General features: G+C 44.4%; 1 protein-coding gene across 1 annotated transcript; it reads right to left on the reverse strand.

Moving 5' to 3' along the window:
• Positions 1-2,992: 2,992 nt before the first annotated feature.
• LOC130378993 (uncharacterized) lies at positions 2,993-7,903 on the reverse strand. The gene is made up of 2 exons (XM_056585568.1): positions 3,443-7,903; positions 2,993-3,335 (listed from the first exon to the last, which is right to left on the reverse strand). The coding sequence occupies exons 1-2, from the start codon at positions 4,848-4,850 to the stop codon at positions 3,139-3,141; spliced, it is 1,605 nt and encodes a 534-aa protein (XP_056441543.1). The 5' UTR covers positions 4,851-7,903; the 3' UTR covers positions 2,993-3,138.
• Positions 7,904-16,575: the final 8,672 nt, after the last annotated feature.

Genomic DNA, 16,575 nt, shown 5'->3' on the forward strand with positions numbered 1-16,575 from the left:
CAATAGCTGCTCAGTATTGATTAAGGCCTCCAATTTCGACAGCTAATTACTACCATTAAACATGTTCGAATATGCTCATGTGTGGCACCGTTGCAATCTCCTGGAAGCGTAGAAGTTGAAGGACACCTTGTTCGTCCTCTTACGCCACCGGGAAGATATTTACATGCTTCTGATTGACTAATGAATTGATTCAGCTATTCCCCCAGAAGTCTGGGGTCAAAAGGTCAAAAGGAGACGGCACCACGCCGGGGTGGATCCAGATCTCGGGCAACAGCGCAGGGTTGCCAGGTCCTGCTAAAAACGTGCCCCCCACATACCGTTCAAAATCCACCCAAAATGTCCTAGAAGCATCCCAAATAAAAAATGATATTATTGGCCATTTTGGCCAACGTTTTGAAAGTAATAATATTTGAGGGAATATTTTTTTGTTGTTTTAGCAGCGAAATGCACCGTGTGCGTGTGTGTGTGTGTGTGTCTGTGTCTGTGTGTCTGTGCGTGCGTGTGTGTGCTTGTGTGTGTGTGTCTGTGCGTGTGCGTGCGTGTGTGTGTGTGTATAACACGCTATTTTATGTTGAAATGCGACGTAATCCAGTGTTCACGAAAAGTACACTGACAACGTATGCTTTTGGCGACTGGGTTGGCTCTCAGATATACATGTTTCTAACAAGATGTTATCATTAAAAGTTACATAAAGTAACAGTTTAATAACACAAACGCAGGAAGCACGTGAGCTGCTAGTTTAGCGAAAGCAACCTGACGTCGTTGAAACATGCGAGCGAGCCGATCAAATCCTAATAACTATAAAACTAAAGATCAGACACAATGACTGACTGAAGATTATGCAAGTAAAAAGTATATTTCTCGCTAGAAATGTTATTAGAAACACGTTTAACGGTGAATCGGTCCTAAAATATTGCATTTCCCATTCAGATAATAAAGATTTATAAAGATCATACACATTCACTGACTGAAGATTATGTAAGGAAAATGTACATTTCTCGCTAGAAAAGTCATTAGAAACGCGTTTAATGGTGTATCTGTCCTAAAATATTGCATTTCCCATTCAGATAATAAAGATTAATAAAGATCATACACATTCACTGACTGAAGATTATGTAAGGAAAATGTACATTTCTCGCTAGAAATGTCATTAGAAACGCGTTTAATGGTGTATCTGTCCTAAAATATTGCATTTCCAATTCAGATAATAAAGATTAATATAAGCTACGCCGTGTTCCGGAGCCGCGGGGGATTCTGGGAATTGGGGTTCTCAGTTGACAAATGGGGCTTTTGTTAACTGGTTTTGTTGTTAGGATTAAGTGGGGTTAATGGGTTCGGGATGTTATGTGGTTGTGTGTTGTTCTATTAACATTGTTTGTGTGTTCATTATTGTCGACACCGTCACCGAGAGTGACGTGACTATCGTTTCGTGCAGCTGTTCCGTGTTGAAGTCTCGTTCAATAAAAACCAACTCTCGTTGTCGAGCGTTCAATAAAAACCAACTCTCGTTGTCGAGCGTGCCCCCCCCCTACAAACGTGTCTCCCCCCCCCTCAACAAACGTGTCCCCCCCCTTCAACTAACGTGTCCCCCCCCTATAGATTGTCTCATTACACGCTAAATAATATAATTATAGCCTTGTAGTGACCGTAACATAATTCACCTACAGTATTTCGTTATGTGTTGTTCTTTCAATTGTGTTGTTGTTTACTGCATGTCATTTACGTTCTTGGTGGTTCAGGGATCGCGGTCCCTTTAAGGATTACGTGCGTCTCATGACGTCACAGACCATGCTGGATTTGTTTACCTTCAGCACGCTTTGATTTCCGGTTTTCTTTTTTCAAAATAAACGAGTCACACGGCTGTGTGCTCAACGTGCGAAGTTGTGTTCTTAACTTATTGCAATTTCCACAGCCTAATTATATATATAGGTTTTGGCATAAACATAACTAGGGTGCACTGTACTATCTGCGCACACCCTTTCTGAAGCCTCTCTCTCGCTCTCTCTCTCTCTCTCTGTCCCTCCCGCTCTCTCTTTCTCTCTCTCTCGTACCGTTTTGTGGAGCACGTTAATTGTCTTAGAACACTCCCATTCAGAATGCATTGGTTTACATTTCGTTTTGTGTAACACGCAAAAAGTCGGACTATCGTGCTCGGGAACATGCTTCAATAGATTAACGTTCGTGCGCAGGAGCACGCAATCGCGTGATACCGGGTTGGATTAGCAGTTACAAGCCGTTGTGAAAATCTGCATCTTCTGACATCACTAGTGGGCATGTCCACCAAGATGTGTGCTGGATAGATTTGTGCATCTTCAAAGCCTGTGCACCACTCCGTCGACTTTCACCACGTTCAACGCTCTTCCTTCAATCACCATTTTCTAGTCATTATCCAACAATCTTATGGTTGTATAGGGCAGTGGTTCCCAACCTTTTTTGACCAGTGTACCCCTAGAGCTGGTTTCCATGTTAAAAGTACCCCCTCTCTCACGTGGATTATTCGCCTTAATGTGTAATTATCAGAGATGGGAGTAAGTCCCATACATGCAAGTCTCAAGTCAGTCGCAAGTCTTAGCCCTCAAGTCTCAAGTAAGTCCAAGTCGTCAGTAAGGAGGATCAAGCAAGTCAAGTCCAAGCACAGCTTTAGTCAAGCAAGTCAAGTCAAGTCTCATCATCAAGTCAAGTCAAGTCAAGTCATTTTCAAATGTCTGTATTTCATCAAACCTGTTTTTCAGAGTAATTTTTTTTAAATGTAAGAAGATAAGTTACGTAATGAATCAGCTCAACATGAATGAATCTCAAACAGCTTTTTATTTGTGTGTGTGTGATGGGTGTGTGTGTGTGTGAGAGAGAGAGAGAGAGAGAGAGAGAGAGAGAGAGAGAGAGAGAGAGAGAGAGAGAGAGAGAGAGAGAGAGAGAGAGAGAGAGAGAGAGAGAGAGAGTTGTGAGCCATTACAAATGGCCATTACACTTGCAAAAAATCTAATTTGTCAAAACTTTTGCACTGAGTTGTGACCGATGGGGTCTCATGATCACCCCGCCATGGCTAAACACACGTTCAACCGGGGCACTGGATGCAGGAACATGCAACAGTCTTACCACAACCATGAAGAGAGACGGAAGGGTGTGCTTGTTTAGTGTTTAGCAGTCCTGTCCACTACAAATCTCCAAGAAGTGTGTGAGCTGCATATGAGGCGTTGAAGCTGAATCCTTCTTTTGTCTCTTGCTATGGTAGGACGCAAAGAGGCTTGACTGAGGCTCTGTCTCCTGGACCTCTTCCTCCTCTTCTACGCGTGGGGTTGTTGGGCCGACTTTCACTGCATCTTTCAGAATGAAGTCTTGAGCAAAAGCAAAAACAATATTGCTTAATCACCAAATCATATGATGATGTCTATAACATACATGGGTTAACTTGACATGTATTTACTGTAAAGCTATAACATACCTTTTATCATCTTTGACACCTCCTCCTTAGTGTTGTCATCGAACAAAACATCATGTGTCACCCACATGCTGCCAAAAGAAGGATCCAGCATGGCTGCCTTCAGATACAGTGGGTCAGAGAAGGGCAATGGCTGGCTATCAGATGATGAGTTTTCTGCCATCTTCACATTTACGAAGATCCCCTTGAACCTCCTTTGAAGAGATGTCTGTAAGGTTTTGATGAAGCCCCCCAAGTAGCACAAAGTGCCTTTTAAGTTTTCCAGGTGGTGGTTGAGGGAGAGGACACAGGGGGCCACTGCACTTATAGTTACCATTTTTTCACCTTGAGTGAGGTCGGTGGCCTCGGCAAAAGGCTCAAGGACACGCACCAACTCTTGAAATTGACTCCATTCTCTTGATGTGAATGCTGTCTCTTTGTGTCCAGACTCTTGAAGAATGGCTGTGAGCTTCATGGCGTCACATTTCAGTACTGCTTTCAATTGCCTAAGCGTTGAGTTCCAACGTGTGACAACTGAAGAGGGAATGCCAGATTGCCCAAACTCTCTCTCAAAAATGTCCTTGAAAGAAGTACTGCTGTGGAGTAAGCTGCTCAATTTGCAGGCCTTCGCAAGAGCTGCATTAGCTATTTTGGTGTCTTTTAAGCCGTCCCCCACAACTAACTGCAGCGTGTGGGCAAAACACTGCTGTCTTGTCTGAGCTTTAGTTTGGAGAAAAAGATCCACCCTCTCTTGGTCTTCAACTGGCAAGTCTGTCCACATGTCATCGCCCTCAACTCCTTCCTCCTCTTCATCCTCTTCGCCTCCATGTTGTGGAAAACAAGTGCTGAATGCTTTTCTCATATTTGCAGCATTATCACATATAATGTGCAATAGCTTTCTCTTGATCTGATACTCCTCACATATTTGCTTGAATTCCTCACAAATTCTTTCCCCTGTATGGGAACCGCTGAACCTATTACAAGCCAGCAAAGCGGATTTCAGGACTATTCCACCTTCTCCATCATCCAACCAGTGAGCAGTAATTCCTAAGAAGCCCCGCATCTTGCGATCTGACCATATGTCAACTGTAACTGATATATCTTCAACATTTGCAAGACTATTCTTTAATTTTGTTTGCTTTTCCAGCACTTCGCCATCCAATTTTGATGTAAGAGTTCTTCGGCTTACAGGGCTGTACCTTGTGTCAACAACAGACAAGAAGCGCCGAAAACTTGGGTGCTCTATGATGGACAAGGGCAAGTTGCAATCAATTACCAGGTCTGAAAGTACTGAACGTGTGATGGCGTTCTGCTGGGGATGGCTTGACGTATACTGTTGCTTGCTGCTTGTGACAAACTGGGATATCTGCGGCTGGCTTGAGTCTTGTGTTGGAGCTGCTTTAGAGTGCAGGTATTCTTCATATCTAAACATTTGGGACAGAGGGGGGAGAAAATAAACATTTTAAACTCATGTATTCACTCCACAGCTTGCCATTACTGCCTAAAAAGTAGTCATAACATCTGAAAGTAAGGTTTTAATTCCCAATAGCCTCATTGCATGCATGCATAGATATTTAGAAGGCACACTAGTCAGTTTTGGTGTTTAAGCTCAGGTATGCAAATGCATGTATGGTATTTAGTCTTGCTGATCTGTCATAAAACCGCAGTGAAAAAGCACATAGGGAAGGCAAACGTAACCTCTGCCTCACTGAAGGGGGCGTGCGAGAGCCTGGAAAGTGGACTTCCAATCCAGTGAAGTGATAAACACATAATGGGTGACCAATGTGCCTAAGATTTTTCCAGAGTGACCGAGAAATAGACACTGCACTGTCCGTTAACACCGTTATTGTAACCACTAACCAGCAAAAATGGTTAATATGATTTGCGAGGCGTCTGTCAGAGAACTGTCTGACATTAGCAGGATAGCCAACGTTACATAGCCAAACGTTCTTGCAGCGTACCAACGTTCCACATTACCTTAAAGTTTTTTGAAAATGCCTCCCCCCCCGATCTATTACAGATCTATATGAATCACACAAATTACCTATTTTGGCTTAAAAACGGTGACAGGTTTGCACCCCTGATATGTGAAGTCATGATTTAGTGCCTCCTTAAATGTGCTCCCTCGTCCTCTGCCTTTCTCTCTACACGTGTCTGCATCCATAAGCTTGAACACCGCCTGCTAAGTATCTATCTATGCATGCATGCCTAGTGAAGCAAGAGAGCAAACCAGAGGATGATGTGGGAGCTTGCCATCACTGCCTACAAAGTAGTCATAACATTTGAAAATGAAGTTTTTATTCCGTATTATATTATATTCTAGGCATGCAGTTTTAGTGTTCAAGCTCAGGGATGCAAACGCAAAAAAAGTTTTGATTCCGTATAACCTCATTAGCGGCGTGCATGCATTGATATTTAGCAACTAGCTAGTCAGTTCTGGTGTTACAGCTAGCTAGCGCTTCGAGAATAGCAGCTACTTTTCACCAGATTTGCAATTTCATATATATATTTTTTAGCTTAAGTAAAATCATCAATAACAACTAGCCTACTAGTACTCTCACTAATGTCAGCAGCCAAGTAGCAAAATGACAATCAAGGACGTTAATCCATCTAGGTTTGCAACATGTTACTCACCTTTCTCTATGTGCTGTCCTGAAATGTCGGATGAAATTCGACGTGGTGCTTGGCAAATCCGTAATTTTGACATTGCAGATTTTGCATGTCGCTCCTCTTTTATTTTGTGTCATCTTTATAGCCAAAATTTATTATTTTCGGGATATTGGTCGGAGCGCCTTCCATCTCTGCTGATGATCACTCACTAGACTCATGCAGGAATGTCACGTTGCGTGGAAGAGGGCGGGTTGCCAGGTTGCAGGTCAGGAGCACTCGCGCACAATAAAACAATGTTCATCTAATATTTTTTTTATTATTATTATTTAAAATATTTAACAAGAGTGCAATGACTTGGCAAGTCACATGACTCAAGTCAAGTTAAGTCACAAGTCAGGAAGGGGCAAGTCAAAGTCAAGTCAAGTCTTTCGTTAGTGTTGGTCAAGCAAGTCACAAGTCGCAAAACTGGCAACTCGAGTCGGACTCGAGTCAAGTCTTTGACTCGAGTCCCCCCATCTCTGGTAATTATATTTAACCCTTTGCCTTTATATCTAATCCACCTGCTCATTTAAATAATACCATATACAATTATTGTGAGTGAAAAAAAATACCTTTTATTCAGTTTAATGAGACACTTGAGCTTACCTGTCTTTCAAAAGCTTTGACAGTTCTGGGGGCAGTGTGGCAACAGCCGCCACCAAGCTGCTCTCCACATTCAGTCTGTTTCTCTGCTTGGTTTTGATGTGAATCAGGGCTGAGAAGGTCACTTCACACATGTAAGTGATCCAAAAGGCAATAGTTAATTTAATGCACATTTCCCCAGCTCAGGATTTTCCTTTTCAACTTCACACCAAAACTCAGTCAGTGACTTTTCAGCATGTGCCATCTTTTGCACACGATCAAAGGACAAATCCACCAGGTTTTCCTGCAGTCTGGCAGGAAGGCTGCTGCTGCTCTCAGTCCCTCTGAAGGGGTTCCTCACCCAGTCCAGTTGTTCTGACTTTTCTTCGATGTCATGGAAGTACTGGTTGAAGTCAGTTTGGAGTTTGGAGAGATGTGTTCTGACTAAAGGATTTTTTTCAGCATCAGTGGTGGCAAGATGGGTAACAACGAGGGGAAAACAGCTCACATCTCCATTGTTGCATTTCTTCTCCCACAAGGTGACTATGTATGAATCCATTCACTTTGTCATACATGTTAAGTATGTGTGCGTCCTTGCCTTGAAGTGACAGGTTGAGTTCATTCAGCTTGGAGAAGACATCGGCAAGATATGCAAGGCGTGCATTCCAGCCTGTGTTCTCAAAAACAATCGCAAGAGGGTGCAAGTGCTCTTTCAAGAAAGCAAGAGACCTCGATGCGAAGGTCGAAAAGCCTCTGTAGGGTTTTGCCGCGAGACAACCAGCAAACGTCCGTGTGAAGCAGCAGCTGATCGTGCTCTGCCCCGCTGTCTTGACAAAGACTCTGAAACAATCGGTGATTCATAGGCCTGGACTGAATGTAATTAAGCACCTTAACTGCGTCATCCATAACAGCACTTAACTCAGGGCTCATCCTTTTGCTTGCGAGAGCCTCCCTGTGGATAATACAGTGATTCCACTTGATTTCGGGGTTCACCATCATGAAACGCCCATGCAGCCCACGCACTTTCCCAGTCATTGCAGCCGTGCCATCAGTACAGATGTGACTGCATGACTTCCATTCCAGATTGTTATCTTTAAAAAAGCTGTCAATCAACTGAAATATTTCTTCGCCGGTTGTCTGTCCCGTCAGCTTCTTGCAAAACAGAAAATGCTCATGTATGTCCGACTCTTCATTATAGCGCACAAAGGCCAAGAGCTGAGCCTCCCCACTCACATCCGTCATTTCATCTAACTGCAAAGCGAACAGGCCTGCTCTGTTCATTTTATTGACCACCGGCTCAACAATATTAGTGGCCATATCATCGATCCGACGACAGACTGTGTTGTTTGGTAATGGAACGGTTTTCAGCGCATCTGCTGCTTTCTTGTCCAGCATAATTTCAACCAAAAGTATAGCGGCAGGGAGAATCAGATCTTCGGCAATTGAATGTGGTTTTTTTTACTTAGCCACAAGTAATGACACAGCATAGGAGGCCTCCAATGCTTTGCTTGACACTTTTTCTGCTTTCTTTAGTGTAGTCTGACTTGACTTGAATTCAGAAATTTTTTGTTTGAAAAAGTCCTCGGTCTTACCTACATTTCCCGCGTGTTTGGTGCTCTGGTATGAAGGTATTATTGTAGCAAAAGTCTTTAGCACCTGTAACTGCAGAATTTGAATGCGTACACTAAAGTCACAGTAAATTTGAAGTCGTATATATTTAATTTGCACCTACTCTAAAGTCACAAATGTGTAACAATGCATTTGTAGTCGTAAATATTTTTTATACCATTGTAAACACAAAATAGGGTCGACGAGTACGCACATCTGTGATACAGGTGCACAAATCCTTTTGCTACAATTATTGCAGCGCAGTTGGTGCAAAACACATTCGCACACATATTGTTTATATTGTTAACTAAACAATATGCCTATAAACATGATCATAAATTATAGTTGCCAACAAAAATAAAGTCAAGGGGGCTCCATTTGTCAGTGGTCAGTGACTGTGCCAGTGATCACTCAAATCACTTTATTTCTTCCAATGAATGTCTTTAATATGGAACCATCCAAAGGATATATGTCGAATCACGATCCATGCTGTAATCCACCTGGCATTTTCGCTGAAGAGCTGCCTGATGTTGGATGCAAGGCCATTATTACGTCCAGCTGCTTTATATAACCTACAAATACTAATGCTGCAGTCTTCATCCATCACAATATTTAAACATTCCACGGATAAAACGGATCACGGATAAAAAATCTTGGTAGGAATGGCAGGGTTAGCTCTATGAACAAGTTGGAAACTCTGTTGAAGGTGCCCAGCATTGTCATATCCATCAACAGGCAATACTGGATAATGGTTGACAGTACAATCAAAGGCAAATTACAAAGTCACAAAGTCATACATCTGAAAGTGATTGTTGCCGTTTGCGACTCTCGGAGCTCTATATATAATAGTATATAATATAATATAATTGTATACATTAGGGTGACCAGATTTGAGTTTGTGAAAAAGAGGACACTTCGTCGCGGGGGGGGGGGGGGCCAAAACATGGGTCATTTTTTCTTTAGTTCATCCGTGAACTTACATTTACGTTTAGGCATAGCTGCAGACAGTGGCGATCCTAGGTCCAATTGCGCCCCGGGCAAGATTGTTGACGGGGGGGGTTTGTATCGTGACCCTACGGACTTCAGTGGGGGTTTCATTCCGTCTATACACGGCACCTTCTCAACGAGCAGGTGTGCGCCTGCAGCAGGGGGCGCCAAAATACCTATTCCCCACACAATGTGGTACTTCATTGATAACCGCTACGCAGCGCATTTTTTTTTTGTAATGTGCTGTTGTAAACAGAGTGGAAGCGGCAAGGTGCTCAATGTTGCCAGATTGGAAATGGCAAAGTAACGTACCAAAGGCTCAAAATGGTCGTATTTGGAGGATCATTATCGTGGCTCTGGCAACCCTGAGATTGGTCGCCCAATGACAGACTCTCTCTACAGTCAGCTCGCGCAAGAAGGTGGAACGTAAGGGAGATACCATTTCCAGAACTTGGAAGGCCGTAATAACCATAGACATATACAATGGTAATAACTAGTAGGTTATGTGAAAGACCCAGAAACACAAATATGCGACGAGGCAAAAACAAATATGCAACGAGATAATGTCCGAAAACCGGACATTATCATCAATTAATAAAACCCCCCCGGACGCCCCGGACGGGACGTAAAAAGTGGACATGTCCGGGGAAAAGAGGACGTTTGGTCACCCTAGTATACATGATATCACGGCCAAAAGCTCTGTGCGCCTCCGGAAAAGCGTCTGCTAAATGCCCTTATTCGGATGGCCGTAGCGCGGGGAGCTCATAGGGATTGGGCTTCTCGGGACTCGGGGTTTGTTTACCGGCGTTGCTATGGGTTCCGGTCTTTTGTGTTCCAACGGTTTATTAGGTAGGCCTATCTAATAAATGATGTCTTTGTGCGCGCCAATCGCATGATTTTAGACTCGACGATTTCAGTTGAGTATGTGGGGATTTTTTCAGTCGCAATTGGTTTGCACATTTTTAAAAGTTGTGGGGACAAAATTCGTATTTCAAATAGTGGGGGGGACATGTCCCCCCCCGTCCCCCCCGTAATCGACGCCTATGGGCGTACGGCTGGTAGTCACCCCCAGTAATGACCTTTCTTGGTATTAGCGCTCTGGAGCAGTCATAGCCAATCAATAATCCCACACCACAGTCCATCAATGGGGTTATCTCCTCGGCCATGTTGACGAGGTGTTTCCATTTTTGGGCTGTTTGACAAGTGGGGATATGTGTGCGTTCAAGAGGAATGAAGTCTCTCGTGTAGGCTGGAGGTAAGCTGATGGAAATGTTTGAGGAGAGACCTCTGACTTTGAGATCACATACTCTTTGACTCTTAACAACTGAATCTTTCCCCATCATGGTGGAGAGCTTCAGCTTCACAGGTTCCATCGCTGCCTGAAGCTTTTCACACACCTCTTGATCCACAAATGTGTGACTGCTTTGAGTGTCCAGTAGGGCATATGCTAGCATTTCATTATTGGGAGCGTAAGGTGCTGAAATCCACACTGGCACGATCATAGATGTGCTCCCACCTTCTCCATGATAATGATGATGTACTTTCCTCAACTGCACTTCGCCTTGAGTCTGCTGAGAAACGATCCTCATGCAGTGGAGTTGGGTGATTCTTTCTGCATATGCCACACATGGCTCTGTTTCTACAGCCTTTAGAGCTGTGACCTTTTCTTAGACATGCAAAACACAGTTTATTTTCGTGTATGCATTTATTATTTTCTTCCATAGACATTTCGGTTAGCTTTCTGCATCTATGTATGGAGTGGTTTTCTCCACAACAAATACACTGGGTCATGTTTGAGTTTTGTAGTGGTGTGCTCCATTTCTTTGATTTATCTGTGTCTCTCAACTGGATTTCACCAAGGTTTGGTTTGGATGCTAGGCTTGATAGAACTGGAGCTTTCATATTTGTGGCAAACGTGTTTGCTTTTGAGCGCTTCACCTCTCCTACTGGTGTTTCTGTGGAGTGCCTTGAAGCATGTAAGGATGACACTGGATTACATGCAATACGTGCCTCTTTAGCGATGTATGAAGCAAACTCATGAAAGCTTGGATAGTCCTGGCCTCGGTCCAGCTGCTCCGTGACGTAGCGGTTCCACCTGGACGTCACCCATTCGGGAAGCTTGGCCAGCATTTTCTGGTTCTCCTCGCAGTCATTCAGAACTTGTAGGCCCTTGATGTGGGACATGGCGCTACTACATGTTTGCAGGAAATCACTGAATTCTCTCAGTTTGACAAACTCTTTTCCACCAATCCTTGGCCACGTATTTAGTTTCTCTCTGAAAGCGCGTTGCACTACAAAGGAATGACCATATCTTGCATTCAACCTATCCCATGATTTTATAGGCTTCCTCATCTTTCCTGTAGAAGCTGCCTTCTAGAAAGGATTTAGCCTCCCCTGCTATGTACCTTTGCAGGTAGAACAGTCTGTCTGCAGGGTTGGAGCATCGTCTCTCTATAAGAGCCTCAAAGCTTGTGCTCCATTCCATGAACTTCAGAGGATCACCTGAGAATACGGTAGGTTCTGGGGTTGGAAGGCGAGTGAGAGCTAATGATTCCTGTAATGCCCAGACTAAGGATGACTAATTTTTTACAGCTCGCCGTTCTTGACTTGAGATGCAGTGAGTAAATTAGTTTGCATCATCAACTTTGCTGCATACAGGACTGCATGGTCCATTCTTTTATTTATTTTTTCATCTTCTGTGTAAACATTGAGCTTTGCTTGAATAACATCAATGTCTCTGATTTTCAAGTTTTTTCAACTGCTGACGTTGAGCTTCAATAGCAGCTTCCATTTCAATTTTAGCTCTCTTTGCAGCCAGCTGAGCTGCTGTTTCAGCCCTCTTAGCCGAAATGCTAGGTGATTCTGAGAGATGCTCTGAATGGTGGCAGCTGCGTGCAGTAACTCTGGAGGCTTCGGACCCATATATGGACCTAGCATATTCATTATCAAATAGCATGCGTAACCTTGATCTCTCTACCTCAGCATCAAACTCACCTCCTCCTTCAGTGAGACGCACTCTCAATTATTGCAGCAAGTCTGCTGTAACAGCTGCGCATGCATCGACTTTTCTCAGAATTTCTTGACTTGGTGCCACTTGGAGTCGGATGCCATCATACAGCTCCTTTAACTCTGAGTCCAGCTTCTCAGCTTCATCCATCATGTCATACATGTCGCTTTCAGAGCAGTCTTGCTTCAACCTTGTACGAATGTCTCTTACACTGATTCTCCAATTGTCATATGTTGCTTTAAATTTCTTCTCCTTTTGAATTATCTCCGGTTCTTTCAGTTCTTGCATTTTAGGTGTTAGTCGTCTTTCACGAGAGGATTTTCTAATTTTCCCCTCATCTAGCTCCCCTGTATCTTGCCCTTGTGACATGACATCAGACTGATTATCACTATTTTTAGACATTTTGAACCTTCTAGAATTAGCATATGGAGAAAGCAAGGTAAGTAAGGTAAATTATGAGGACTGTAATTAGCATTGATTAACCAAATAACACCTAATACATAATGACACCCTTAATACCTATTTAGCACTTGAGATTAACTATCTCAATTTATGCAATTTAGCAAAACAAAAAACAATTGCAGCTATCAGAGCATTCAACATACATATATATTACCTTTTTATTTTTTTAATGTTCAGAATCCCCTTTAATGTCTTATTTGATGATTAAAACCGTAACATTCTATCCATCAACTTCCTGAGGCATATCAATTGCACTGTCTGACCTGTGGTACACGTTGTAGCCTGAGCTGCTCCACGGAGTGTCCACATAGACCTGTAGCTTGCTGCAGGACGTAAAGCAAGCTTGTTGCAGGATGGAAGCACCGCCGCTCGTTGTAGCTCCTAGCCGGTAGCGTGTTGCAGGATGTAAGCAGCGCGGCGCAGCATGCCCATGCCCGCTGCCGGGCACGGGCGGCGGGCGCGTTCACGTATTTTGCGGCGCGTCAAATGCTGCTCGAGTTGAAATATTTCAACTTTTCGGCAGCAAACGCGTGATGACAGCCAATCAGCGTTCAACAGCGTTGCCACTGAGGCGTTGCCACTGAGTGACATGCCGTAACAGCCAATCAGTGTTACTCCCTTGGAGTGACCTAGAGTTCACTACCGTTACATTTATTTATTAACTAAAAAAAACCCACAAATAAGCATTCTGTAGTGTAGTTGTGTTTACAGTTAAACTAAACTATGAGTATGCTAAAGGGATAGAATAACAACCCCAAACAAAACCCAGTTGAGTGCCAGGCAGCACCAGCCTTCCAGGCTCCGAATGGTCTCATGAACCCATAAACGACGGGCATTCCGACGTCTCTCCCTCTTCCACAACAGGTAAAGACATGCAATGCTCGTAATGTCGGCCATGGTTGTGAATGAATTCAGAAGCACCGCGGGCAAAACTTGCCGTGCCGCGAAACTTCCCGCGCAGCAAAACTGCGGCGCAGCGCCGCAAAACCTTTGCCGCGCCGCAAAACCTTTGCCGCGCTGCAAAACCTTTGCCGCGCCGCAAAACTTGATTTGCGGCGTTCGGGCAGCAAATGCATCTTTTGGTGTGAACGCAGGGTTAGAACGTCATGAGTGCAGCGAATGCGCGTTCATGTTAAGAGGAGTTTCGGGAAATGCTCCAAAGAAATTCACGATGGTTCGCAAGATCCATCGTGAGAATGAACGTATGACAGAGATGCATCGTTGCCGGGAAACGAGGCCCAGGCTACCGAATAACGCGTACCCACACACACACACACACACACAGTGGCGGACTCAGACTGTTTGAAGGGCAGGGGCGAAAAAATAAAAAGGGCACATTCTGGACAACATGGGGCCCCACCAGCGGACACAGTGGCATTTCTAACTTTATGGTGTTTTGTTCCCCCAACGGAGCCTTAAAGGCAGCGCTACCTGGACGGTCATATCCCCTAACCTTAGCAAGCGCTGCCTTGAAGGTCCCATTCGGGGCACTTGTTGCATCTCCATGTAGCACTTAAAAGAATAGTTCGGCTCATAATTTAAACGGGGGGTCTGGGGGTCCTCCCCCAGATTTTTTTTTGCTTCAAAGACACTGTTTCCCCTTATTCTAGCGACTTTATAAACACCAAAATGAGTTGTTCACATCATTGTGCACTTTCACATTTTAGCCAAGGAAAGGAGGATGCCTTACTGCTTTCATCTTTACTAACATTTAAGTAAAAATTAGACTGGAGAAAATTCAATGTGCCGCTACCATACAGTCTTTGACCGCTGACAGCCAGCTACGGAAACATTTAAGGAAGTTTTCCTTCATGTTGAGGTGATAGCTGACCATTATCGTCTCTCTTGCATGAAATGACCTACACTTGAATGATCTTGAACGCTCAAAAAATGTATATACATTTTAAACGGATTATGCAGGGTACTGACATACTCTTATTCAGCTTTTTGCTTCGTTATCCAGTGGAGATTTAAATACCACTCGATGTAGCTGTCTGTCATGGCGACGCCACAAGAAAGCAACGCCTCGCATTCCCTGTTCGTCAGCTACCAAAGGGAGGAACGTCTGCACCTCAATAGCTAACCACAACATGTTTTTTTCGCCATATTTGCCATATTCTTGCTCCAGAGGGCACATCATTATCATCATCAGGGGCAACCTAGGGAACTCATACATTTTTGTTCACGTGTAAAGGGCAGCCAATAAGGCACTTTCTTTAATTTTCACCACCATAGAGGGCACTTTAGTACACTTTTTCAAACATGGGGGCACCAGACGGGCAGAAGGGCACTAGAAGGGCACCAGACGGGCAGAAGAGCACTAGAAGGGCACTATAAGGACCAGATGAGCAGAAGGGCACTATCAGGGCACTAGAGGGGCACTGGAAGGGCACTGGAAGGGCACTAGAAGGACACTATCAGGGTACTAGAAGGGCACTAGAAGGACCAGACGGGCAGAAGGGCACTATCAGGGTACTAGAAGGGCACTAGAAGGGCACTGGAAGGGCACTAGAAGGACCAGATGGGCAGAAGGGCACTATCAGGGTACTAGAAGGGCACCAGATGGGCAGAAGGGCACTTGAAGGACCAGACGGGCAGAAGGGGACCATCAGGGCACTAGAAGGACCAGACGGGCAGAAGGGGACTATCAGGGCACTAGAAGGGCACCAGACGGGCAGAAGGGCACTATCAGGGTACTAAAGGGGGCACTAAAAGGGCACCAGACGGGCAGAAGGGGACTATAAGGGCACTCATTAAGGCACGTCATTGAATTTTCTTGTTCTAAAGGGCACATCATCATAATTTATTGTATGAATCAGCACCCTATAGGGCACCTAATCATGTTTTGCACGTGAAAAGGGAAGCCAATAAGGCATTTCCTCTCGTTTTCGACACTTGAAGGGCACTTTTTGCGCGTGTTTTCAACCATTGAACCATGAGGGGGGGCGGTCGCCCCCCCCCCCCTGCCCCCCCCCCTGAGTCTGCCAGTGCACACAGACACGCACGCACGCACCCTGAAGGAGCTTTTCACCCGCTCCGTATCAAGCACAGCAAAGCGCTACACGAACCAAACAATTGGCCCGAATGTATTTTTTATTTCATTTTGCTGTAATTGAAAGAACTACTGTCTATGACTTTGACATCATGCACAAGGACAAAACAACATCAGCAGGGCTGTGCAGAGACCCTTTGAGGGGCAGGGGCTCAAATTCAAAAAAGGGCAAATGCAAAAGACACTACTGTCAGAGACACTGAGACAGAGTAGACATGAAACGGATTTGGCCATGTCATGTGGCCAAGTAGTTACTACAGAGTATACAGATTCAATATAACGATCAGTGGCGGCTGGTGATCAAAACTTGTTGAAAAAATTGAATTTAATAGATTTTATTTCCTGTATTCTGGTGCATTTTGGGGATGGCCACTTTTACCTACTATTCATTGAGATTCATAGCCTACATCCTGACTTTCAGGGCCTGGACAAGCTTACGCTGCATATACAGACCTAGAACGGTTTGAAGTGGGAAAACCTATCTGGCATCACGACTGATGGAGCCCCAGCCATGGTCGGTAAGAGAGCAGGTCTAACTGCACTTGTGTCGGACAAAGTCCGTGAGTGTGGTGGCTCGATTTTTAAATATCATTGCATTTTGCATCAGGAGCAACTGTGCGCTAAGAATATCGGCCTAAAGAACGCGATGCAGGATGTCGTTGGCATTGTCAACAATATTCGCTCAAAGGCGCTCTCACACCGTCAGTTCAAAGCTGTTGTTGATGAGATGGATGCCCAGTATGGTGATGTATTGTACCACCAGGAGGTGCGGTGGCTGAGCCGCGGGAAAGTTTTACGACGTTTCTTTGA

Source organism: Gadus chalcogrammus, unplaced genomic scaffold (genome assembly GCF_026213295.1).
Source record: "Gadus chalcogrammus isolate NIFS_2021 unplaced genomic scaffold, NIFS_Gcha_1.0 GACHA135, whole genome shotgun sequence".
NCBI classification, from domain to species: domain Eukaryota; kingdom Metazoa; phylum Chordata; class Actinopteri; order Gadiformes; family Gadidae; genus Gadus; species Gadus chalcogrammus.

Bases quoted from the DNA above. Each gene is read 5' to 3' on its own strand.
- LOC130378993 (XM_056585568.1), bottom strand. From the start codon at position 4,850: ATGTTTAGATATGAAGAATACCTGCACTCTAAAGCAGCTCCAACACAA. The intron at 3,336-3,442 runs GTATGTTATAGC...CTTTTGCTCAAG, and splicing joins GGTGTCAAAGATGATAAAAG to ACTTCATTCTGAAAGATGCA.